This window comes from Ascidia mentula, chromosome 8, assembly GCF_947561715.1.
Source record: "Ascidia mentula chromosome 8, kaAscMent1.1, whole genome shotgun sequence".
Taxonomy (NCBI): domain Eukaryota; kingdom Metazoa; phylum Chordata; class Ascidiacea; order Phlebobranchia; family Ascidiidae; genus Ascidia; species Ascidia mentula.
Genome location: NC_138573.1, coordinates 19,066,295 through 19,091,389, shown reverse-complemented (window position 1 = coordinate 19,091,389; position 25,095 = coordinate 19,066,295). Strand labels below are relative to the sequence as shown.

The following is a 25,095-nucleotide window of genomic DNA, read 5'->3' as shown; positions in this document are numbered from 1 at the left end:
AACGACCTACTAGACCACAATGGGGAATATTTGAAATATGATGCACTTACTACAAAATTTAGTCTTGACCCAAGTACAACAGATTTCACTAAGTTTCTCAAGCTTATAGCATGCATACCCGAGGAGTGGGACTATGGACCAGTGCCTTCACATAAAAACCTAACAGACGTTTTAAAAAATATCTTGACACATTGCGAGAGCACAAAGGCTTTCTATTCGTGGCTTCAAACCGCCAATATAATTCAACCCAAAGCACAAGCTGTATGGGAATCCTTAGTCAATGACAGAGTACCTTGAAGGTAAATATATAAAAATATACCTCAAGCTACAGTGGAAACTAAATTAATAAGTTTTCAAATTAAACTAAATCTCAGGGCCATTGTGACCAATAAAAAGTTAAAAGATCTGAAGTTTATAGAAACAGGTTCATGTGTCTTTTGCGAAAATGCCGAGGAAACGGTTTTACATTTATTTTTAAATTGCCCTATTGCAGCACATTACTGGGAAAATGTATGCAGTTGGCTAAGCGCTAAACTTCGTGTACCTTTGTATTTTTCTCGTGCGCATTTACTGTTTGGTAGACATGAAAATAACAATATTTTTGAATGCTTTTTAAATTGCGCTCTTCTTTGTGCCAGATTTGTGATTTATCGATGCAAATACGGTGAGAGGAAACCAACAATAACAGAATTTGTAAATATGTTGCAAAAAACAAGATCTATAGAACTAAACATCGCCAGTGAAAAATACCGTAGCGAAACGAATTATTACAGAAGAAAGTGGTCCTACGCTGCTTGAAGCATATACCCAAATAACTTCACTCTTTTTTGCTGAACAGTGCAAACTGATATTATTATTTCACACTTGTAATGCAAGCTAACTTAACAAAAACTCCAGTGACAAACAAATGTTTGCAAAAAAATAAGTGATTGTTTGATTGTAGTTGTAGAAATCTCATAGCATTTTTGTATATATCGCATATTGTCCTTCTCACCAGAATATATCGGGGCCTGAATCATTTCTTTACCACACCGGGATTCGAACCACTGATCTGTCGCTCCGAGTATGTTTTCCACTCTTGTTATATAGAGAAAAAATATCCGCCAAGTGGCAGTACAGAGCTTAAAGTATGTGCCATCCTTGCTGCAAGGCATTTTAAATTGAAAATTGTTCTTCTGGCAAAAGTTACGAGATTTTTATTGCAACCGACGTTTCGTCTGCCATCTGACGGGGCTTCTAAGGTCATGTGAGGTTAAAACATTGCTTTGTTTCTGTTACAAACACTGTGATAATATAACTATTCATCTGGCTTAAGTGTTCTTTTTTGGCAAACGCTGCTGTCCATTGGATAACAAAACAATCACCCAAAATATATTTTTACCTTTGCCAAAAAGGTACTGAGCCTCTAATAATAACCTTATTTCTAAAGCGTTGATTAAAATAGTGCAGATTGTTCGCCAATGTTTTAATCCAAATTTTCTTCGCCAATGTTTCAATGGAACCGTATAGCGTAGAAACGTTAATGTAATCTTCAAAGTTTCCCGAAATGCAATTACTTTGTGACGCAACAGTTGGCTCAGTGACTCAACAACATGAAATATTTATGCCAGGAACTTAGAACTTGGTGAACATCTGTCATTAGGTTAGACTAAATATTTCCATGGGGGCTCGGCAACCTTTCCCGAAGATAAATAAGGTCAACCCTAAAAGCAATAAAACCACAACAAGGAGAACAAATGCAAAGTTTTTTTGCAAAATCGTTAGCTGTGGTCAAACTTGGACCAGTGGATAATTCTAATTCTCTGTTTCCACGAATTAGAACAAAATGTCGGTGATTCGAATCTAATTTGGAAAAACTAAATGAGCTCTAATCTAATTTTCTAATTTATCGAAAATTGCTGCTTTATCTAACGGCCTTTATTATTCGGGACCAGCTTTTACAATCATAGGCGAATTGTTCAGCACAAAAAATAAACTTGGTTTGTTTATATGTCGGCAATTTTAATTCAAATCTAATTTAGAAAATCTGTAAAACTTCCAAGTATATGTCTTGTGTTTTTATATGCGCAAAAGAGCCATAATAATCAATGAGAGCTGCATTTTGTGTTTTTGTCAAAGTGACCGTGGCCCGTGTTGTTCCGACGATAATCCAGGATTCGTACTTCGAATGTGTTCAAGTTAAACCGATTTCCCACCGCTTACCCAGTGATAGTTCACCTGCAACCAGCAGCAAGCAAGGCACTAGTTGTAAAGTTGTCGCTCACACACACAATTTTCATCGGTTGAAATCACGTGAGCTCTCGGCTTGCCCCGCTCTCGGAACAGGAAAACGCTCGCGCTCAAAGAAGAAACGTGGGATTCGTAACCACTCAGTGTGTGAGCTCACGCGCCTGCGTTTGGTTCCGGCCAAAGGCATTGGTATTTAGCGCGTGTGTTCGCGTGGCCCGAGCGCGTTTTGTGCAAATCGAAGTAATTGAAATCCAGTTTAGATAGTTGCAGAGGTTATTGCGAAACACATCAGCGCCCTTTACTGCAACGCCAGCGTTCGTTCACAGTAAACAACAGGCATTTTTGCAGTCACAAATAAATATTGTTACGTCATAGAATAATGTGATATGTATCGAATGAATTTCTGGTCCGGTGGCATTGTTTGACTGACAGACAGGGAGCACAGAAGCCTGATACATTGAATAATGGATTTTGTGAAGGTTTTTCGGGCCAAACAGAAAACCGCGTCGAGACGGCAACTCCTCTGCGCATGAATATTTGATATCACTCCGCGGCGCTTGGTAGGAGTTGTCTCGTCTCTTCGCCTACTCGTTTTTCTCGATCAGGGAAGGAAGCTGTTCCATGTTCGACAACTTGTCGCGTGCTGTCTGTCTCCAACTTCCCGCCTGGCAAGTAAGTGCAAGGTTACAGTTCCATGCTTATCTCCCCCACTGCCGAGCTTGTACTATTGGTAAATGATCACTGAAATAAGAAGCAAGCGCGTAACCTGTGGCAGTGGTTTTGTTAACACGTGTCTTGTAACGCGCATGAGATTTAAGGTTGAAAATTAAGACGTCGTTAGAAGGTGTTGTATATTTTCGTTCAATTCGTTGACAATTAAATTGTTTTTTTGGTGACAGTTTAATATTCTTGAGGTGTAAAGTTGAGTGTCAAATTGATATTCACATTTTCAAATACCAAAATTTGCGCTGAGAATAAACAAATTTTGAATATTCGTCTCTGCAATTGCTTTTTGGAACACTGGCATTTTTGGTGCATCTATACTTCTGAAGAAAGTAGTAGTAAGTATACGGTTTATACGCAACAGTATGCAGATTTTCCTGGTAATCATGATGTTGAAGACAGAAATTATGAAACTTTAATTGATGATATGCGTTTGTTGTAAACATAGCTTGAGATTAGGTTTTCATAGATGCCAAAGTTTTGTATGTCATGTATCTGTTGGTTGGTAGAGAACAATGAACTGATACTGTGCTTTCTGTGAATCAATTTATTGCATTAAAGGTTTGTATAACTAGCTGTGGGCCATCTGATTGATCTAAACTGAAATGTATCCACGCCTATGTGTGTTACGTCATAGTTGTTGGCGTATAGATAGGAAGTGGTCTGCAATGGTTCGAACAGTTTGCCAACTCTTCACAGCATGAGCGCCAAACTAGGAGAAGAGTTCCATATTTTGTCGAGTCCTGCACTGTTGACGCCCAATGGGATATTCCATTGGCGACTGTGGTTGAATTTGGACTTCGGTCACCAGGGAATGATAACGGTTCTAAGAGTCTGGTTGGTTGCTTTGATTTCAAGGAAAAAAATAGGTTTTTATTATTTCGCACCAGATGCACACCCTGATCAGCACTGTAGATCATGTACTACATCTTGACCGTTTAGTTGGAATTAAATCTAATTTCAATTTCTAACCAGCAATCATTTAATATTCAGCTTCCTGCATGCTGTGTTGGGCGTGGTCATTACTTTTTAATCACGGTTACTTTGGCATACCACGTGTTTACAAATAATCTCCAACAAGCCTGCTGCAGCTGAAAGCTAATTAACAGGGCCAGTTGGACAACACATGACGCTTTTAAGTGGAAACTGTTTATTGCTTTCTCCCGCGTAACACCTGTCGGCCCGGTAATTTACATCATGTGCTTTTTTTCTTTTCATCATACTTAAGTAGCTGTGAAGTAAAGTAATATTATATTGGTGAGATTAAAGGCGCACTGTTAAGAGGAATCGATGGATTATTAGGTTAGTTGAAACTGATATGTCCTTAACTGGTACAAGTGTAAGTTGGAAGTATAAAATTGAGCTTAAAATACCGGGATTGCTACAGAAACTACCAGTTAAACTCCTTATTTAGTGACGCAATAGACCGCTTTATGACAGAATTATGGAAAACTTTAGTGCACTGTGTGCTGTATTTAAACCTTGAAATTGTTGCCAACTTATATTTTTTTAAGTCTTGCGGTTGCGACATTTGAAGTTTTCCCCTGGGGTTTATGATGACGTTGGCGCTCCCAGACACCGATTTCCGTCTGCTAAATCGGCTTTTTGTTGGTCCTTGGGGAATTGGAACCTGTCGTTTAGTCTGTCTCCCTTTAAAGTTTGCGATTTTTATTACAAGTACAAGTTGCTTAAGCCGCTGAAATCTTGAGTTAAGGTTATAGCTTGACACCATTCAAGGTCGATATAAGTTAGCAAACATCTTTTTGTGTTTTGATTTTACTTTATGAGCATAAAAGATAAAAGTATGTCCTACAAAAAGTAGTATGCCATATTTTCTGTATTGGTAGGGTTGCATATTTTTTACACTTTATCAAATTTGTTTTGCACTGAAGGGCAAATGGCGGTACAGTAGAACAGATTTGATTTCGGGTTGTTTGGTAACAAGGTTGAACAATAACTGGATGATTAAATCCGGATATTAGTAATTGCTGTGTTCGGTAAATAGGTTTTGGGGCAGAACGGCGGTAAAACAATTTGTTTGGATGCGTTACATTTGTAAAGATAATGATTTGTCGGCTTTTTTAACGGCTTCACTGCTTTTTGTATTTATTCTGTGTGATTTTAAGCTACAGAACAAGATGTCTTCTTAATTTTCGTAAACGACCCCCCCCCCCACTGTCATTAGGTAACAAAATTAATTTTTTCTTGACATCAGTAAAGGTAACAAAAGTTTATCTTAACTATGAGAAGTTGTGTTTTTTCATTTTTACCTTCTGCCATACAACATAACGTTGGCTCCAACCTTGGAGGTGATGCAATGTAAGGCCGGGTCCACACTCACGCTTTGCGCCGGCGGATTCTTTGTTTGTTTCATTATACGCCGGCGTGCGGGCGTACGCTCGGGACATTGAAACAAACAAAGAATCGGCCGGCGCAAAGCGTGAGTGTGGACCCGGCCTAAAGTGAGTTTCACTGCGGTCATTCCAGGGCGTGGGAGTCGCACAGGCAAGTGATTGGGTGGATCACCAACCTCTTGTGTGTGGCGTGGCCAAACATCGTGCAACAACTTTTAAAAGTATTTCCCAACAAACTCTATTCCAGTCTTAAAACTCCTACGCAAATTTTCCCAAACGGTCTTTGTGACGTCACATTTCAACGTGTGTCAAATTGAGGTTGCCTCCCAGTAATTCGTAAGGGAGTAGCTGGGTTTGCGAAATGCGACTCTCGGCAGTTGTTTGTTTGTTTTTATCAACAACTGGTTGTCTCCCCTTAATAAACTTGTAATTGTTGTCACATAGACTAGTCAGTTCGTATGGTGGTTTGACACAACGAGTTAGCGTTAAAATATTATTTAATAAAGTCTCCTTTGACAATGTATCACAAACGTTGGGTTTGAGAGTTATATGCTAAGAATTTGTCGATAAATTAAATTCTAATTTAAACGTTTTGAGGTTGCAGAAACCCATTTGATTTACGGCAAATCATTTCTGGCCTCACTAAAACCACCAACATGATTTGTACACAAGTCAAATGCGGGTTGCCAAAAGCTTTTATTAATGAAGGTATGCCGTGCATATGAATGCATGCAACCGCCTGAATAGTTATAATGCACACAGTGGTGTTGCGAACATTGTTCACACAGCAGCACGGGAAGCGGCCAATCTCAGCTGTATAAAACATAAACAGTAGATAGATGATGCCGAGGCCGCATAGTGCGCAACAGTAAACCGGTGATGGCGTTGTTAAGTGTCGGCGTTTTGCTTTGAAAAGGAACTGCGCAGATTAGTCTGGTTGATTTGACTTTTAGCCCGCCTTGAAACGGATGTAGCTTGAACGCTTGGTTGTGTTGAACGCTTAGTGCAGTGTTAATAGGTTAAAGTAGTTGTGTAAGGTTGGTTGCGTTTGGCTATAAGCAGGTTTTACTGCAAGATAAACTGACAATCGTCTTTTGTCTGCTTGGGTCGCAAAAAGAATAAAAGTGGTAGAGGTAAAGTTTCAAAAACACTAACATACAATTGTAAGCGATGTAATAAGTTGTAGTATCGCATTTAAATACTTAAAAATCGACGTCTCGCGAACTTAGATACAATAAATACTTAACGGCGTCCCTGCTCCTATGTTGGATTCGTCCAAACTTAAAACTTTGTAGAATGGAGTTTGGAATTTGCATGATAATATCCGGGATGTTCTTTTTCCTACAATTTAAATACGAGCGCATTATCAGAACAGCACAGGCCAGAACTTAATTGAATTAAAATTCGCCCGGTTCGATAATTCGGGCGGGGAAAGACCCGGATCTGACGTCATTTGCCAGGCGGGTTGTGATTGGTCGATTCTTGTGTGCATATACGGAAGTGTCGGTTGCGAGATTCATGTTAAGCTGTGTTGGCCCGCGCTGAGAGCTGAGCTGTGCGTTTCTTATTGGGAAACATTATCTTATTTTGTTGAGACGGGCGGTTGTCTTCTGGCTCGGAGAAATACTTTGTCTTGCCATGAAACTTGTTTAAACTCAATTAGCGGGCGAACGCGATGTACAGAAAGTCTGCGCATATCGTTGTGAATGGAAACCCGATGGTGGGGGGGTTTGAAACTGCAAGGCGAGTGATCAGTTTTGATGATTTGAACTTGATTCCTCGACTCTCAAGTCTTCAACTTTAGGCAGCTGTTAATAAGACCATGTTTCGTTTAATTTGTTTGCATCGATAATAAACTTTCACGTGTGTGTTCACACATTTCGACCAGACTTAATTGTTGCTAATTTGACCCTGTTTCGTAATAAAATTCATTGATACGGTTTTCAATCCACAGCCGGTAATAAGTTAACTTAACGTTTTGCTGTTGAGTCGTATTCGAATTCACCCCCAACTTCCCCATCATGTCCACTGATGCCAAACCAAGCTTGACTGAAGTCGAACATTTCGAGAAATCCTCTCTACATTCCGTCCAAACCCAGGAGAAGAACAAAGGCGCTTTTGAAGGTGATGACGTCATACCACGTGAAACCGGTTTAGAATGTCTGTGTCAAAATTAGTTAGAGACAACTAGGGTGAAGAAGTCATGACAGGCAGCCTAGTATAAATAGTAGCCTGTATTCCAAATCTGTAATAAAATCTCCAGCCGAAAAGCACCAAAGCTCGTAAACCCGGATAATGCGTCATTTCCGTTATAGCTTAAATGAACTGCGAACAATACCGACGATAGCACGTGATATATTCACATGCACAGAACAAAGGTTGCGGCCGAAGTTTTATTAATACCATGAATCGTCACAACAATTATCTATAAATCTCCACGAATTAACGCCAAACTGCTCAAACAGAATAAAAACTGATCATATTTTGCCTTTAATAATCAGGAACATAAGCAAATATTGCCGGTCCCATGGAATTTCACCCTTTGTAAATTCCTCTGCAGGTTACGCACAGGAGAAAGCTTTGAAGGAGGTCTCGAATTTTGCAAAAGAAAAACTGAAGCATGTTGACACTGCTGAGAAGAACCCCCTTCCGACGCAACAAGGTATGAACGTGTTTGAAGTTGGCACCATTTGTGTCATGATTTTACCTTTTGTATATCACAGTGCAAACTTGAATAATGTTTACGGTTAAGTTGTTTGGGATAAATTATTATGTAACTTCTTGTACAGTTTTGACGTCACCAACTTTTTTGTAACGTCGCAAATTAATTGTGGGTACTTTGACCCGTTCATCAGAGGCACAGATTTAATTATGACGTGTGTGAAAGTTCGATCTTTTTGTGATCGCCGTTTTCTCTGCAAATTAAGTTCATCTTCTTTCTACGCGACCCGGGGTGAAAGCAAAATTCAAGTTTAGCGTTTTGGTGAAAAATTTCATGCAAACAAATACGTGTTTGTGCCAAAACGCTACAGTCACAAACACATCTTTGTGACGTATTAAAGGTATTATTTAGTAAACCTTACACAAAATGAGATACGATCAAAGCGTTGATTGAACAATAAATTCTTCATAGCAGTATTTTTTAAACATTTCTTTTTTTCTTTGCAGAAATTGAAGCTGAAAAGAAAAGTGGTTTCTAAAAGTGACGTTTCCCTTAGCTCTCTAGCCCCACCCACCGCTTCGCATTGAATATTTGCTACATATCGAAAAGGCACATTTGTATTGTTTGTTATTCAACAATTACCGCTTTTTCCCCAAACAAACCCACTTTGCCTAATGTGCTTGTACATTGTACGTGTGAATGTCCCCTTGTAACCCCCCATCCCACAGTAGTGCTGTTGTTTCTTCGTAACCACAACTGCTTTCGTTGTTTCCTTTCAAAAAAGCGTTAAAAAACTTTGACCGTCGCAACTTCGATGTTAAACTACGTTAAACACTGTAGAAAAATGTCTGATCAACGCAAACCTTCGTTGTGTTGCGCTGTAGCGCCCTTTGACGGATAAAAAAGAATGTAGCATCATGCCATATGTGCCCGCTAGATGGCAGTGTGGTACGAGGCTTTGCACGTGAAACCGCCTAATTTCTGTGAGTAATTTATTCAGATGCGACGTGTGAATACAACTACAAACCACTTTGAAGTTTTTGTGAAAACATATGTTGAAGAGAGTGTTGACGGACTTGGGATGAGGTTTGGCGCCAGCAAATAAATCCAGGGCATTGAACAGACAGTGGCTGGGTCAAGTACAGTGTTACTATATTTGTCAAAGCGCTTTTCCAAACAGAATTCTTGGAGTCATCTTGACAAATTTTATTTCCTCATGGACAAAAGACGCCAGTCAACAAAACTTCAAACGCACATAACTCTGCATATTTGTCGCAGCTAAATGTACCGTCTTAAAAATCACGGTTATTCGGGCACATTTGTCTCCCAGAAAACCGATTTTAACACCAGAGCCGTCAACCGGGATTCTCACCATGATGTCCAAAACACGATCAAATTCTTACCAATAACTGCCCGTCAGTCTGTGCCCATCAAAAACCATAATATTAACACACTTCTCTTACTGCCTTGTGGATGATTTGATACGTTGGGGCCAGGACTGAGCAATGTATGCCATCTGAAACTAACTTCCAACAACCAAGCCGGTTACCTAGGTTACAGGACAATTACACTGTATTATTGCATAACAATGGAACAAAACACAACTCAACTTACAGATGAAAAAACAACAAAATAATATTTACTGCATATTAACAAAACTGGGAAAATGGGTTATTCATTCTTTGGTTTTGGAACTGGATTCTCATCGGCTGTGGCACCGTGGCTTGGCTTCAACCCTTGCACAGGATGATATTCTGGGTCTGTGCCCTGTAACAGCTCTGGTGGAGGTTGCAAAAGCGACGCTTTGGTGTTGCGGTGCACAGAAAGAACTAAGGTAACTAACATATATCCCAGCACTGCAGAACATGTTACAATTAATCCACGTTGCCAGGGCTTTTTAATAAATGAGCTTTCTTGGTCCCACAGCATATCAACCATTGTCAGCAAAGACCCCAGCACTCCAAAGATAATGGTGTATTTTTTTATGGTCCAGCGCTTCCAATCCTGGTACTTTTTCTGTCTGACGTTTGCCTCATTTAGAGCATTTTTTAGGATCTCATCATTTGGACAAACTTTTAATCCACTTTCAAAACTTTTTACCGCAAGATGGAACATTTCAGCAGCCATTTCTGCTTGGCCCTTGCGATAATATCCCTTTGGCCACTCTGGTGTCAATCGTATCGTTATTTCCGCATCTTTCACTGCAAAAAAATGCTGGTCCATTTTGAGAAAAGCTAACGAACGATTGCTGTAAAGTACAGGGTTGGCTGGTTCCATTGCAATGCCTTCAGAATACTGGATAATTGCTTCAACAAATTTTTCTTCCTTCATTAGGGCATTCCCCTTGGCTTTCATTGTTGCTGCAGTGCTCTTGTTGGATGTCATTGTTGCTTTAATTATTTACAACACCAAGTATGGAACAGTTACACTTAGTGCTATACCTGTAAGAATTCATTGAATTTAACCTTGGTAGTATGATAGATCAATTGCATATGTAAACATAAAACAAAGATATGTGCACATTTTTCAAACACTTTTATATGGTGTGTTGCACTCAATTGGAATACAACAACAAGAATTTAAACAAAAATACAAAAAAAACAATAGTTTTTTTACTGACTAGTTAATGTTCTAAATGATATCTGATTTCAGAACACCGAGCACTTCCTTGAATAACAAACCTACTCCCACACCACACCTCTTACACATCACCCCTATTTTGAAAGAGTTCCTTGCATGACATCTAAGTCGTATCTAAGCATTCGCCATCCTTCAAGCTCCGTCAGTTCTTTGACACCCAATCTTTTGTAAAATCTCATGGCAGGATTTGATTCCAAACAAGCCAATCGCATTTGACAACACCCCGTTTCCAAGGCAATCTTGTTAACCTCTTTCAGCATTTCCAGTCCAACTTTTTTGTTTCTAAAACCCTCACGGACGCAAATATCTTCCAAATACATTATCCTCCCATTCCATGTAGAATATTGATAAACATACAGAGCATATGCAATCAGCGTGCCATCATCCAATTCTGCAACCAATGCATAATAATAAGGAGGATCATTATCGAAGCCGTCTCTTTCAAGAATTTCAACAGTCATGTTACATTGGTCAACCATATCTTCAGTTTCTGCAAGCTCAACGATCATCTTCAATATCTCCTTGCAATCACTTTTCTTGGCCTTACGCACTTTGTATTGAAAGTCTGTCATATTTTGTAAAGAATTTACTGTCTAAGGGATCATACATTAGTTTAAATCCAAGAAAAGGAAACCCAGTCCTACACAGATGTGATGTTTTCTGTACAATTGCAAATAGTAATGAAAGTAGAAAAGGGTTTAACGAAAATTCATTCATGACAAGATAAAACAATCGTCAAAATGGAAAAAACAACAAACCATAACAACCAAATAACAATTCATGTCATTATAGCAGAGCTGAAGTAAATTTTGTGCAGGAAATTTTGTAACTCAAGCAGAGATTTGTTTTGGTTGATTGTGTGGGTGGACTTTTTAAATTTTTATTCTAACCAAGACAACAGCAATGTAATGTAATTTTATAAACCTCAATTTACATTAAAAGTAGATTAAATTGTTGATTGTGATCGAAGTAGCAATACAGCAATATAGTATATTGCAAAAGATAAAGCAAAATAAAACTTTTGTTGTGGTTTTTGCATAAAATACATAAAAAGTCACAAAACAGTGTAAGTTAACAAACATTTTTTACACAGAAAGTTTTAATATGCACCACACGTAGTTAAGCAAGCAAACTAAGTTAAAAGAGCCTATAATTGCATTAAAACCATATGCAACATATTACAATCTGAAAGCATTAAGACTCCTATCCAGTAACACTCCTTTATTGTTTTTGCATTGGTCAGTATCACGTTGCCAGGGTAACCTGGTTGCCTTTGATCATTATAAGTGACTGGGGAGTTAGGGTAGGTAAGAGACAAATATTTTTGTTTCCTTGAGAAGATTAATCAACTAAATACGATACCTTGTCATTGTAGGCAATGCTGATAAAAAACTCTTCTAATTACTTTCCGAAAATCACTTCTACTTCCAATATTAAACATTAATATAAAAAAAGTAAATCGTGGAAAAAATTGGAAATCAAGCGCCTTAATGTCCGGTTAATCCCCCAACTTAAACTTAAGTGTTGTCACTTGAGGTCGTGGTTGGTCAAAATATTTTACACCAAGGCTTCCAACCGTCATTGTCAGTCATCTCATTTGTATACATTTATTGAACCAAAAAAATATGCATCGATTGAAAGACTTGAAGGGCCCATACAGTAACCCAGCGGCGCGTGGTTTGTAATGTGCAACAGTGGGCAGTCTGTAACTTTTTTGCATCCTTGGCGGCCCGTGGAACACTCAATTCGGGATGCTCAACTAAAACAAATTGCAACAAAATTTAACGTATTTGAGGAAGATTAATTCGCACGTCTTCTGTTTGAAGACTTTATTTTGGCTTCACCGCAGGACCAAGTTATTTTATCTCTAAAAACCCGTAATGGTTGTAACAAGATCTAAGCGTTAGCCTGGAAAAGACGACGACTTTAATAAAAGGTATTTGGTTATTTTGTAAAATGAAGCTACGTTGGGCATATTATTACATATAAGCAGTGCAAGGTAAAATTTTAAGGGCACGGCCACGCAAAATCATTCAACACTTGGTTTGGTTCAAACGTTTATTTCCATGCTTGCAGAGTTTTTAAAACAACAGCGTGTCTACAATAACAAACACGGGGACGATGTCACAAAACGCAAATCTTATCGGCAATGCAACACGTAATATAAGGTCAGACCTCTACACCCTGCATTCTCTTGCGCCTTACACAATAAGATTACGTCATAATAAAAGGGTTTTTAACCTAATAAGGTAAAGTGACCTTGAGGCGAGATAAATGGTCGTTTTGTAGCGGTGATATAATTTTGTCTCCTTATGACCCAACTTTGCAAGCTTACGGCGCGGTTGCCATGCGTTTGACCTGAACCTAATTGACCTTTGCACCAATTTGAACTGCTTCCAGCTGCTTTGTTGGTGAAGGGTTAAAAGTTATGTAGTTTGTGTGATAAATGTTCAGAAACATACCAATGAAATCGGACCAATAATAAAAACTCTAGTAGTGAAAATTTGTTTCAATTTTGTATTTTCCATAATTTTGTATCTTAATTTACTTTGGTAATATAACATCACAGCTTGTACCAGATGGTGGAATTTAAAACTTTTTCCTTTAGTTTCTTCAAGTTTTTATCGTGTCGCAGGAAAGTATTGTTATGCTTTTACTGTTTCAGCAGTGTTTAATGTTTGGGGAAATACGTATCACATTTTTACCGGAACCAAACTAGTTTGCGCGTTTCCCGTCGTCCCGCAGACGAGAATTACGCAAAAAACAACTCACTTTAACCCACATAAGATGTATTCGTCAACACAATCGAATACTATTACATCACAATTACAATTATATTTTCAATTGTGCGCAATTATATCGCAATAAAAGGTATGTTTATTCTTCTTTTGCTTGTTAAAAACATCTGTCTTGTACACGTTTCTGTAAAACGTTACCTTATTCCACTTTGTGATAGATTTGTGGACAAGTACAGCTACATTGCGTTTACATTTAAGCAATCGTTTACTGTTTTTGTGAAAAGCGAAATCCATCGAAGCCCGCTTGGCTTCACGCATTGGAACTGTGGGAAAGACAGCCTTCGATTTACAGTCAAATTTCCTCTAGTAATTTAGCTGCAGGCTATCATGCAAAGCACGCAGGCGCACAATGAAAATGTAAGCTACACCAACCAGCAGCACAGCAGTAACTTCACACAGTTGTTAACCAGATTCATAGTTGTGGTTTGCTTTTACCCGTGGCATTGTTTAGTTAGAGAGAGCTATATAAATTATACCAACGTACATGCAATCCTGTATCATATGTTAAATGATTAGTTTTTATATAGGCCTGTCATTTTGTCCTTGTATGCTTGAAATTAGTTGTTTGTTCAGCAAGCAAAGGACACTAAAATATCTGCTTCAGATAAGAAAGGGTTGTAAAAGTGTCAAAGCTGCATTTGATAGTTTGTAAAGTGAACACACAAACAGGTAAGGTGTATAAACAAGTTCTGCGACGGAGAAATAGAATTTGTTTCATGAAAGTCCCGCAAGGCAAGGCAAAAAAGGAGAAATTGATCTCACAACACAAGAGCTAGCTTGCAGGCAACACGACCGCTTCCGCATCCACCGGCGTCGAGCGTTAAAAACGTGACGAGGCAGAGAAAGCCAAGTCACGTGGTACCACGTAACGTTTCTCTCTTGCAGATGAGCTTCTTCCGGCTTGCTGAACGGTCGCTGACGCCTCGCAGTTCCGCGTATAGCTGGCGGATATAATAGCAGTGCCTCGCGGCGCTTTGTTGTAATTCTCTCTTATACTTTCGGCAGTGAAGTGCGGACATGATGGACAAGGAAGTGGTCAGTTTTATTAAGTGATATAAAGTCGACGCTGTTTAATGGGAGTACGAAGTTCAACGCCTGCATTTTGTCAGTTTTGTTACGGAACTACCCGAGTCGCTTGAATGGATTCCACTGGCTTCACGTTGGAGGCCTCTATGTTGTATCTATAATTTACTCTGTTTCTTTTCGCAGTTGTTTGAGCACAAGCTAATTATTTTTAGTCCTGCATTTGGTCTGAAACCTCGAAAACTCGAAAATGGGTAAGGGGTTGTTTTTGATGTCATTTTTTAAAGTTGTGTAATGCAGTTGATTTGTGCCGACATTTAACAAGAAACTAACTTCACTTTGCATTGTTTCGGTTAATTTTGGGACCTGTTTAATGCTAAACACATTCCTTGTTATACAGGAGATAAACCAGATATTACAGAAGTTACAACTTTCGACAAATCCAAACTAAAGAAAACGGAAACTCAAGAGAAAAACCCACTGCCAACCAAAGAAAGTGAGTAATTTTATGTGTTTTCGTGGCCTGACTTGGCAGCAGCAAGACAATGAATTTGTTGTGAAACTCTCGTTGTCGAACCGACCGGAAAATTGCTTGGTGGGTGCGGCTTTTTCTCTGCTTGACCGATTTCGATCGAGCTCAGACATTCCTTTATATGACAACGCGACAATTGCGGCGACATCCACTCCGGGCAACTTTCGATGCTTCCTCTCAAACCCGACTGGGCATAAGTTGTTTTGTTACGCGAATAAAAATACACGTTTCAATTGATTTGCGGAAATATTTTTGCCCTTTTTGTTAAACGGCAGATTTAATACACATAAGTTTGTGTTTAAAAAGGTTGTTTTTCAGCTTGTTTATTCGCTGGTGCGTTGACCTCTTCCAGCTGCTGCTGTGAATTATTCATGCAACGCTGTACTTGTTTTTGAATACTTAAAAGCTCTAGAGGTTGTTCATCATGCAAAATGTAACATGTTTCTGTTTCCAGCAATCCAGCAGGAGAAAACCGCGTGATGGATTGCTCCTTCCCTGCTGCTGTTTGCCTAATATTCGGGATGTAAATATTTCAAACAAATAAACTCTCATATATTCGGGAACTGTGTGGTTTGTTGCTTGGTTTCCATCCAACGCTCAGCAGGAAAGACGTTTGGAAGCGAACTTTTATGACGTCATAATTGCTACAACTTGGCCAACATGACGTCGTTTCCTCTGACGAGGTTTAATTGCCTGTTAAGTGGTTCGACATAGTTTAACCGACGCATATTGGTGTTAAAATGCAAATTAGTTGCCTAAACTGCCAGTGCACCGACTGAATGCAGTGACTTGATCGCCGACTGGTTCAAATGTCGGGTACAAGTTCTAAATATTTTCTAAAATCGTCTGTTAAGCTCTTAAATTGACTCGTGATATTCGAGACGGTGAATTCAAAATCTTGGTGTGAGACGAAGCTTTTCGCTTGGAGGCTAGGGATTAAAACGTAAACATGAAATAAAACGTAAACATGAAATAAAATGTAAACATAATTCTGAGACTGAAGAAGCTGACCCGTACTCTTGTCATGTTTCCTTTATCTCTCAACAACAAGTCAAAGGCTTTGTCTCACACAAAGTTTTTAAATTAACTCTCCCGAATATCACGCGTCAACATTATTATGTTAGTATGGGACGGTCCCTTCATTCTCACCATTATGAGGAAATCCATAACCAGTGTTATTAAATGTAAACATTATTTATAAACTCCAGTTTCCGTATCGATTTTATTGAACTGGTTTGTCAGCTGATAGATGAACCGGAATTTGTGCAACTCCGCACTCTTATCAGATGGAACGAACAACGATTCATTTTAACGGGTTTAAATAAAAAAGGGTTTACAGTCGCGTGGTGGCGCTATAGTTCCACAATCTTCATTGGTCTAAATTTATTCGTGGTCAGAATACCGCGGGTTCGAATCCCGGCGTGGCCAAATAAAAGAAACGTATATTTTGCCCTCTTGTTTATAGTTTGTAACCAAACAGTTGATCATTGCAAGCATTTTTATTTCTCTCAACAAAAACTCAATATACATACAGTATACAAATTCGCCAGACATTTTCCTGCACAGCTGAAAACATTGATGTTTACAAAAGAGTGAAGCCAGAATACCGTGGTGTAGACATATTATAAAATAAATTGATTTTGTTACAACTTTCCATTCACCGCCAATGTTAATGTAATGATTCTGTAATTACGTCACATACATCGTTTTGTGTTAAAACATGCGGAGTTCATTTTTAGCAAATGAGTCACCAGGAGGCGGCGTTTTTAGCCAAAAACTTTTGCTCGCTTAAAATCCCCAACTATTTGGACCCCAACCAAACTTCCAGACTAAATACCCCACTGATTTGGCGTCACTGTCTGAACCAACCCATCATATTCTGCGATATTCGCACAAAGACTCATAGTTTTGTAACAAAGGGTGGACAAGAAATAGAGGAAGGCGACACAACAATGGAGGCGAAGTTTTCTTTGTCCACAGAAGTCGCCATTCGAATGGCGGGTATGGCTGTATTCGATCCCACCTGTAATGTACGTTATTATTCTCGCTAATTAACAAAGTACTGTTGCGAGAAATATTATATATAGACGTGCCTTTGACAAGTCAATCAAAAATCAGATCCAGAATGTGTGTAAATACTACATAGCGGAATAGAGTAAAAATGTTGAAATCTGAAACTTTTGTCTGGAAATAAAAACTGAAAAATACTTTCAGTGAAGTGCGGACGTTATTAGTTGCTGTTGGACAAGGAAGTGGTCAGTTTTAGTGAGCGATATAAAGTCGACACTGTTTAATGGAAGTACGAAGTTCAACGCCGACATTTTGTCAGTTTTGTTACGGAACTACCCGAGTCGCTTGAATGGATTGCACTGGCGTGACATTGGAGGCCTCTATGTTGTATCTATAATTTACTCTGTTTCTTTTCGCAGTTGTTTGAGCACAAGCTAATTATTTTTAGACCTGCATTTGGTCTGAAACCTCGAAAACTCGAAAATGGGTAAGGGGTTGTTTTTGATGTCATTTTTTGCAGTTGTGTAATGCAACAAGAAACTAACTTCACTTTGCATTGTTTCGGTTAATTTTGGGACCTGTTTAATGCTAAACACATTCCTTATTATACAGGAGATAAACCAGATGTTACAGAAGTTACAACTTTCGACAAATCCAAACTGAAGAAAACGGAAACTCAAGTAAAAAACCCACTGCCAACCAAAGAAAGTGAGTAATTTTATGTATTTTCGTGGCCTGACTTGGCAGCAGCACGGCAATGAATTTGTTATAAAACGCTCGTTGTCGTGTCGACCGGAAAATTGCTTGGTGGGTGCGGCTTTTTCTGCTTGACCGAATTCGATCGAGCTTAGACATTCCTTTGTATCAGTGCTTCCCAACCAGTGGGTCGCAACACATTGGTGGGCCGCGAAGCTTTTCCAGGTGGGTCGCGACCCATTGCTAAATGTTACAGTTTTCTATGAGATCATGTTTGGTCGTATCTCATTGCGGGTCGCACAATAAAACTTGTATTAAAAGTAGGTCACAAACTGAAAAAGGTTGGGAAGCTTTATATGACAACGCGACAATTACGGCGACATCCTCCCCAAGCAACTTTCGATGCTTCCTCTCAAACCCGACTGGGCATAAGTTGTTTTGTTACGCGAATAAAAATACTCGTTTCAATTGATGGTGCTTTGACCTCTTCCAGCTGCTGCTGTGAATTATTCATGCAACGCTTTACTTGTTTTTGAATGCATAAAAGCTCTAGAGGTTGTTCATCATGCAAAATGTAACATGTTTCTGTTTCCAGCAATCCAGCAGGAGAAGGTAGCGATATGAAGGAACTTCTTCCCTGCTGCTGTTTGCCTAATATTCGGGATGTAAATATTTCAAACAAATAAACTTTCATATATTCGGGAACTGTGTGGTTTCTTGGTTTCCATCCAGTGTTGAGCAGGAAAGACGTTTGGAAGCGCACAAGGCGACACAACAATGAAGGCGAAGTTTTCTTTGTGCACAGATGTCGTCATTCGATTTGGGGGTCTGGTTGTAATCTATCCCACCTAAAATGTACGTCATTATTCTCGCTAATTAACAAAGTACTCTTGCGAGAAATATTATATATAGACGTGCCTTTGACAAGTCAATCAAACATGAGACCCAGATGTTTAAATCTGAAAATCTTGTCAGAAAATAAAAACTGAAATTACGAAGTGAGTTAAACCCTCGCAAAAAAAAAATTTGATTAAACATGATTAAACTATTGTTTCTTAAACTTAACAGCTTTTACCTTCCGTTGCCCACAAAAAGGGTGAAGGTCAAAATGAAGAACACGAATGACTCAAAGTTTTCCCAAGTAAAAAAAGCCGTTTCAGAATTTTCCTTATAGTTGAAGATATAATCATCGGACGTCATGGTTGTTGTCTCAGTGTTACCGTGGACATATGTTGGCCAGTCATCTTTCATGAAGGTGTCGAGTTTGTCGGTAAACTCTTGGTCGGTTTCGGTTTTCTGTTCGTTGGTCGCTGATTTGACCAAGCAGAAAAATAACAAAACGACGACTAACTTCAGCAAAGGAATTTTGACGTTCAGAAGCCTTTGAAAAATCCCTATAAACTTCATTCTTCGATACTGGTAATGGTCTATAAAAAATTGTCTGGTAAAACATGCACATGGTATTAATCATGTTTTGCGCGAAACGTTTATTTAGCTTATTATGCTATGTATCACGAAGTTCGCGCAGTGTCTAATAGTTTAAAAAATTGACTGCCAAGCATAGAACTTCCTTTGTTAGGAGAAAGATATGTTTCCCAACAATTGTACTGTAACATAACACGCTTCATGTTTGAGAGTAAATTTCAATTTCTACAACAAATTTCATTTCAAGTTCGCAGTTTAACAAAACAATGCCACGCGATCCCGAAAGCGCTTTCTCTGATTATTTTTCCCCAAATTTCCCAATGGCAAACTGATGTGTCAGCTTCTCCTATTATTTTTCCCCAAATTTCCCAATGGCAAACTGATGTGTCAGCTTCTCCTATGGTTAAACTGTTTTATCCACCTAAAAAATCAACAACAACACTACCTGATAAAGCTCAAACCAGCCAAACTCCTGTGTTTAAAGACTGTACATTGCCTTTATGTAAGCTGTGTTTATATGTTTGAAAATGTTGGTGCAATATTACGTGTATTGAAAAGTAACAATGTAGTTTTTTGAAAGGGACTGTCCCGGGGCCGTAGTCGTGTGTATCTTTATGCGAGTTTCCCTTTATTGGTCACAGCATGTAATGAGTTTTTTTTAAGCACAAACAAAACAGGTTAACTAACTTTATTGGTGTATATTTGTTTTTGTTTTCTTAATAATAAAAACGATACTCCTTGTGCAAGAAACTTATAATACGTAATCTATTTTAAATTTAAATGGTTGAAATACAGTGAAAGTTTAACTATGAAGGTTTTCAAGTCAATTCAATTAAGGTTGAAATAAACAACCACGAAACAACGGGAATTGTTGACATTCTTTGCAAACTGACTTCTTGCGTAATTTGACACGATAAATGTTATTATTCCGTCATTTACGTTACGAAGTCCATTTAGTTTCTAAATTTAAATTACGAAAGTAACGTGCCAGATATAGTTCCCACGTGACTATCCATGTTTGCAAAACTAGGTTGCTCTGTTGCTTGCAATTGTGAAGGTAATGTTGCAACATTCCAGCACAATGAATACTATACAATGTACGTTTATACTGCGCAATCAATACACACAAAATCAACACGGTGTTGAAATGACGCCTTTACAAATCGCTGAGTGTAATTTGAAACTGGTGTCATTTGAAACGCGTTTTACTCATTTCTATTATTTCGCAAGGCGGAAAGGTTTTGCCAATCCTCAAATAATACGAACATGTCATAATTGTTGAAATGCAATCATTGTCAAATCTGTCACCAAATTCCTTAAAAGATTTTAGTTCAACTGCAAAATGACGTTGATAATTACAGATATTTGGTCCCATGCAAAATTGACGTAGCGGTCTGGCAACATTGGAATAGGCGAAAAACCTGATCAAAAAACGAGACACTTGGTTATAATCAATTGCCAAAAAAAAACTTCTGGCATTTATGGCCACAAGTTTTTCTTAGATAGAAATACTGAGTTTGTATTGTTCAACAATGACAGTCATTGCAACACGCACAAGAGCAGGTGCGGGAATCTGGCACCAATGTTGGTACTGTGGTGGGGTAGCTCCAAAATGACCATGGCACTTTTTCTTTTTTTCTCATAGCGTCTGCGCACTGGCAGCAGTCATTGCATCTACAACACGTACAACAGCAGGTGCGGGAATCTGGCACCAATGTTGGTACTGTGGTGGGGTAGCTCCAAAATGACCATGGCACTTTTTCTTTTTTTCTCATAGCGTCTGCGCACTGGCAGCAGTCATTGCATCTACAACACGTACGACAGCAGGTGCGGGAATCTGGTAGCATTTCTGGTTTTGTCGTTGAAGGGGGAGTGCTTAATACATCGTTAAAAGGGATTCCAATAAGTGTTGTATCGTCTGGCAGCTTTTTTGGCTCTGATTTTTTATCTTTCATGAAATCTGCACAATGGATAAAACTGAATAAAAATGAAGTTCACTTGTATTTGTCTTAGAAATGATTCAATTTAGTTTGTTTCGCAGCTCGTATATAAAACAAGCAAGTAGTTTCACTAAAATTTGTCATCGGTTTTAGAATTCATTGATAAGATGACAAGGAGTGGAGTTCTATATAGTCGTATGTATGGGCCATCATATATTGTACAAATTTATAAAGTTGCGATCCCACCTTCTCCCAAATCATCATCTTCCATCGATTTTGTGCCTTTGGTGAACCGAAGATCCTCGAACTTTGTTACCCCGTTTTCGGATTTTTTGATCGATGGAATTTCACCAGAGCACAACGATAAAAGACAAGTGACGACCAAGAAACCAACCCAGACCCCTGGCTGTCTTTTTGAGCCCACTTTCATGCAGTTTTCTGTTCTTCTTCGCGGAGTAAGTGAGTTGCTTTCGTGGTCATGGTTAAGTAATTCAGGATGAGAAAGGTGCAATGGTTGCGGAAAGTTTGTATCTTGAACTTCCATTTCTGGTTTTCGATGTTGGTCAAACAAGGTGTTTCTTCCAAGCCGATCTCGGTGCCAAATCATGGAGACTGTTCTGCCGGCCTGTAATCGAACCAACAAAACGAAAATTATTTTGCAATCCTTCTTTGAATGTTGTTTTATATCCACCAAACTTCAATCTAGCTGTGTTTGCGAATTGGTTCTGACACAAAACCCTCAAAAAAAGATCACACAAATAAATGACACGCATCCAAGCCTGAGGTTCTTCACTTGTGCTACACTCCAGTCACTAAAAAAACAACTTTTCACGAAGTTGCCTAGGTCGTATGGGGAGCAGGCTGGACCAGAAGCAGTTATTTACGGTTATCAGCATTCTTTTTCTCAGGTTGAATCTTATGATGGGTGTCCCATTCCCCTATTGTTTTATTTCAGTTTTTTCCACCTGCACAGGATGTAGTACTGAGACCATGTGAGAGAAAGATTGCGCCAGTGCGAGAACCTTTTTTAATAGAGATCATATGACATTATCGGCGGAACCCATCCTTTACGACAGACACCCCCTAGTGTTAAAGCAAACGAACTAAACAAATACTAAGGAAATTATTGATGCGAATTTCATGATGATGTTGCAACGTTGGAATAACGCAATACGAAATCAAAACAAAGACAAATCTTTTGTCATAAAGGTGGATAAATGGGTACAGAACAAAGGAATCGATTGTTTGCTTGTGTTGTGATTGTCCATTCCACATAGTCGAAAACTCAACAAGAGTCCATCCGGTTTTAAGTCAGCTTGCAGGACTGGTAAACTTGTTTTGCTTTTTACATAAAGATCACCAAAGCATTAATTGACACATTGCAGAGAAAAGATCATGTACCTTTAACTGCCAACCAAACTTCCAGGCTAGATATGCCACTGATTTGACGTACTGTCTGTACCAAACTATCATATTCTGCGATATTCACACAAAGACTGATAGTTTTGTAACAAAGGGTGGACAAGAAATAGAGGAAGGCGACACAACAATGGTGGCGACACTTTCTTTGTTCAGAACCGCCAGGTGGCGTTAAAGTACCTACCCGTTTCTGACCTTTTTTCAGATGCTGGCCTTTCTACATGGTAAAAGCTATGTGGTTCTTTATGTTGGCTTCACTTCCATCGCTGGTCAATGCAGTGCCAAATGGTAAATATTGGTTTAGGCGTCCAACCCCCCCCCCCCCCCCCCCCAATCAGGTTTTGTGTTGGAAAGGTAAGAAGGAAGACCTGTACATCTCTACACTCGACGCTTAATAACATGATGGTTGTCTATGCCAATTGTTTATTAATCCGTCGTTTAGGTTTTAAGTTCTGTATTAAAATGAACCAAATTCCGAAAGATTTACAGACGTTTTAAGAAGGCTTCCAACGTGGCTCTCTTTGCTTGCGGTTGCAAAGGTGATGTTGCAACAATTCCAACGCATGTTTACAATATTTATATATATGTGTTGTGAAAAAAAAAACTAACAATGCCAACCTGGTGTTGAAAAGAACGACCAAAACAATGTGATTGAAACTGACTCGACACTTGCAACAAGCAGGGGTGAGCGGTTGTCAATGACAACCAAGCGCCTGACCTGAAAATTAGAAAACCTAATCCCGATTAATCATACTCAGAACATCTTGGGTTTGAATCCCGTTGTTGACAAAGTAAAAGCAAAAGCATCACATTCACAAACCACAGTGCAAAAAGAACAGAAGTTGAAGCCGAATCGTGTTAATTAAACAAATTTTTTAACCGAAAAATACAAATAGTAACGCCACATTTAATTCATTGGTAACATAAATGAAACAGGAAAATAATAAAATAATTTTGGGTCAAAGCAATTCGAATCAAATCACATCGCTTCCAACTTGCACGCAATTGTATACGCACATAATCAATGAACTTTATACATAAAATTACACGAACTCCGGTAAAACCAAAAAGGGTTATTGTTGGCCCTTTCATGGCTGTGTGGCATCTTTGGAATCCATCGATCGCACAGTGAGTGAAACCGCACAAAGACAAATAGTTTTTTTCACAAAGAATAGACAAAGAATAAGAACAAAAGCCCCGATTGTTCATCTGTTGTATTCACTCCCACAAATAACATGCAGCCTACTCAAACACTCTAAACAGAGTTCGTCCAGTTTAGTGGCATAGCACGATTGGTAAACTTGTTCTTCTTCAATTAGTTTCACAAAAATCTCGTCTTGCTGCTAAATAATAATTGATAAAATTGGATATTAACCTTGAATATTAAGATTTTTTATGTGTGTTTTTGCCATTTGGATCCGAAGGATGAAATTGCGCAAGATTTTACCCTCGCAAAAAATTATAGAGAAACCCAAACGCAAAGTACGCCAGGAAAATCAGCATATACATCTCTGGCATGAAATATGACGATTCTGGGCTCTTGTGATCACAATCATTTGACGTCATCGTGTTTGTACCAATTTTGGCATGCGGATCAACGAAGCAGGCACCATGTTTTGTCGGGCCGTTTTTTGGTTCAAGCGGTTCCGGATTCTTGGTGGCAAAATCTTCTTCTGTCAAAATCTTTAAATCCTTTTGTTTTGTTTCAGTGTTGGTGGAAGCGGTCGCGCCGTAAATCAACAAATTTGCTGCAAATCCAAGCAAACAAAGAGTAATGATGTTTATGTGTCTTTGTGAGTTCTCCATGAATCTCGTCGTTATTCTCATACCATAAATAGTTCTCCAATCTACGAAGTCAAACAAATTTCATTAAAAACACTTGATGGGTTACGAGATGTATCAAGGATCTCACGTGACTGACAGCAGCCAATCAGTGTTCGGAAATTGGAATTCGACACACAATAACCCCGATCGAGGAACTCTTTTGTTCGGAGAAGGTAAGTTTACCAGCAGCTTAATCACCTGCGCCAATTAACTATGGGATTGATTTTGATATTTTATTTTTGTAACTCATTATCTTTCAGCGGTCACAAAAATTAATAAAACAACAGTTTTTTAACAGTGTCTAAATAGAAATACCGTATTTACTCGGTAAAAAGCCGCCCTCGAATGTAAGCCGCACGTAAATGTTAAAGGCAAACTTAGGTGCCCTACAACAATAATTGTCAACAAATCTGTCGTTTAAAATTGTCAGATACGCTGACAACCTTGGGCGATAAAACATGTTGGTATGATGGAGCAAGTTGATGGTAAATTTCATGAAACACAGAGCGCAGACAAAATATCGTGGTGACATTAAATAATATAAGCCGCCCTCAATTATGAGCATCACAAACGGTAGATTATAAAACTTTACAATAGAGTAAATACGGTATTTCTGTCTCAATTAAAAATTGCCTCTGAAACCTTGTGTATAAACCTTTCCCTCAACCTTTTTTACTTCAGCATTACTGGCATTTAAAATGTTTTGAAATTTCATCAATACAGAAAACCCAACAATCCTTTCCTAAATAAATGGAAGGTTTACCATATAGTACACAGTTTGCCTACAATCTATACCTTTATCGTCATGTTATTTTTGACC

The 25,095-nt window shown here is 38.7% G+C and overlaps 5 protein-coding genes and 1 long non-coding RNA gene across 6 annotated transcripts; 2 read left to right on the top strand and 4 right to left on the bottom strand.

Annotated features, from left to right (window-relative positions):
• The first annotated feature begins 7,239 nt into the window (after positions 1–7,239).
• LOC145911637 (uncharacterized) lies at positions 7,240–9,004 on the top strand. Its single transcript, XM_082999041.1, has 3 exons — positions 7,240–7,430; positions 7,867–7,968; positions 8,475–9,004. Exons 1-3 carry the CDS (start codon positions 7,328–7,330, stop codon positions 8,504–8,506), a joined length of 237 nt encoding a protein of 78 aa, XP_082855167.1. The 5' UTR covers positions 7,240–7,327; the 3' UTR covers positions 8,507–9,004.
• Positions 9,005–9,586: 582 nt separating this feature from the next.
• On the bottom strand, positions 9,587–10,473 carry LOC145912717 (protein STIP1 homolog). Its single transcript, XM_083000279.1, has one exon. The coding sequence runs from the start codon at positions 10,351–10,353 to the stop codon at positions 9,640–9,642; it is 714 nt and encodes a 237-aa protein (XP_082856405.1). The 5' UTR covers positions 10,354–10,473; the 3' UTR covers positions 9,587–9,639.
• A 202-nt stretch (positions 10,474–10,675) lies between these two features.
• Positions 10,676–12,074, bottom strand: LOC145912718 (thialysine N-epsilon-acetyltransferase-like). The gene is made up of 2 exons (XM_083000280.1): positions 10,966–12,074; positions 10,676–10,890 (listed from the first exon to the last, which is right to left on the bottom strand). Exons 1-2 carry the CDS (start codon positions 11,178–11,180, stop codon positions 10,683–10,685), a joined length of 423 nt encoding a protein of 140 aa, XP_082856406.1. The 5' UTR covers positions 11,181–12,074; the 3' UTR covers positions 10,676–10,682.
• Positions 12,075–17,208: 5,134 nt separating this feature from the next.
• On the top strand, positions 17,209–18,203 carry LOC145912189 (uncharacterized). Its single transcript, XM_082999596.1, has 3 exons — positions 17,209–17,458; positions 17,584–17,679; positions 17,992–18,203. The coding sequence occupies exons 1-3, from the start codon at positions 17,455–17,457 to the stop codon at positions 18,201–18,203; spliced, it is 312 nt and encodes a 103-aa protein (XP_082855722.1). The 5' UTR covers positions 17,209–17,454.
• Positions 18,204–18,478: 275 nt separating this feature from the next.
• Positions 18,479–21,977, bottom strand: LOC145912188 (uncharacterized). Its single transcript, XM_082999595.1, has 4 exons — positions 21,279–21,977; positions 20,912–21,052; positions 18,743–19,094; positions 18,479–18,515 (listed from the first exon to the last, which is right to left on the bottom strand). Exons 1-4 carry the CDS (start codon positions 21,637–21,639, stop codon positions 18,479–18,481), a joined length of 891 nt encoding a protein of 296 aa, XP_082855721.1. The 5' UTR covers positions 21,640–21,977.
• A 1,236-nt stretch (positions 21,978–23,213) lies between these two features.
• On the bottom strand, positions 23,214–24,531 carry LOC145911835 (uncharacterized). Its single transcript, XR_014403268.1, has 2 exons — positions 24,364–24,531; positions 23,214–24,298 (listed from the first exon to the last, which is right to left on the bottom strand). It is a non-coding gene; the product is annotated as an uncharacterized LOC145911835 (long non-coding RNA).
• Between the last annotated feature and the right edge of the window lie 564 nt (positions 24,532–25,095).

What these genes read in the sequence shown, in the direction of transcription:
- LOC145912717 (XM_083000279.1), bottom strand. Translation starts at nt 10,353, where the DNA reads ATGACATCCAACAAGAGCACTGCAGCAACAATGAAAGCCAAGGGGAAT.
- LOC145911637 (XM_082999041.1), top strand. Translation starts at nt 7,328, where the DNA reads ATGTCCACTGATGCCAAACCAAGCTTGACTGAAGTCGAACATTTCGAG. An exon ending in GAACAAAGGCGCTTTTGAAG is followed by an intron (nt 7,431 to 7,866) that starts GTGATGACGTCA and finishes ATTCCTCTGCAG; the next exon opens with GTTACGCACAGGAGAAAGCT. An exon ending in CCCCCTTCCGACGCAACAAG is followed by an intron (nt 7,969 to 8,474) that starts GTATGAACGTGT and finishes TTTTCTTTGCAG; the next exon opens with AAATTGAAGCTGAAAAGAAA.
- LOC145912718 (XM_083000280.1), bottom strand. Translation starts at nt 11,180, where the DNA reads ATGACAGACTTTCAATACAAAGTGCGTAAGGCCAAGAAAAGTGATTGC. An exon ending in ACGCTGATTGCATATGCTCT is followed by an intron (nt 10,891 to 10,965) that starts GTATGTTTATCA and finishes TGAGGGTTTTAG; the next exon opens with AAACAAAAAAGTTGGACTGG.
- LOC145912188 (XM_082999595.1), bottom strand. Translation starts at nt 21,639, where the DNA reads ATGATTTGGCACCGAGATCGGCTTGGAAGAAACACCTTGTTTGACCAA. An exon ending in AGATGATGATTTGGGAGAAG is followed by an intron (nt 21,053 to 21,278) that starts GTGGGATCGCAA and finishes TCCATTGTGCAG; the next exon opens with ATTTCATGAAAGATAAAAAA. An exon ending in CTTTTTGTGGGCAACGGAAG is followed by an intron (nt 18,516 to 18,742) that starts GTAAAAGCTGTT and finishes CGTACATTTTAG; the next exon opens with GTGGGATAGATTACAACCAG.
- LOC145912189 (XM_082999596.1), top strand. An exon ending in CCCACTGCCAACCAAAGAAA is followed by an intron (nt 17,680 to 17,991) that starts GTGAGTAATTTT and finishes TATTAAAAGTAG; the next exon opens with GTCACAAACTGAAAAAGGTT.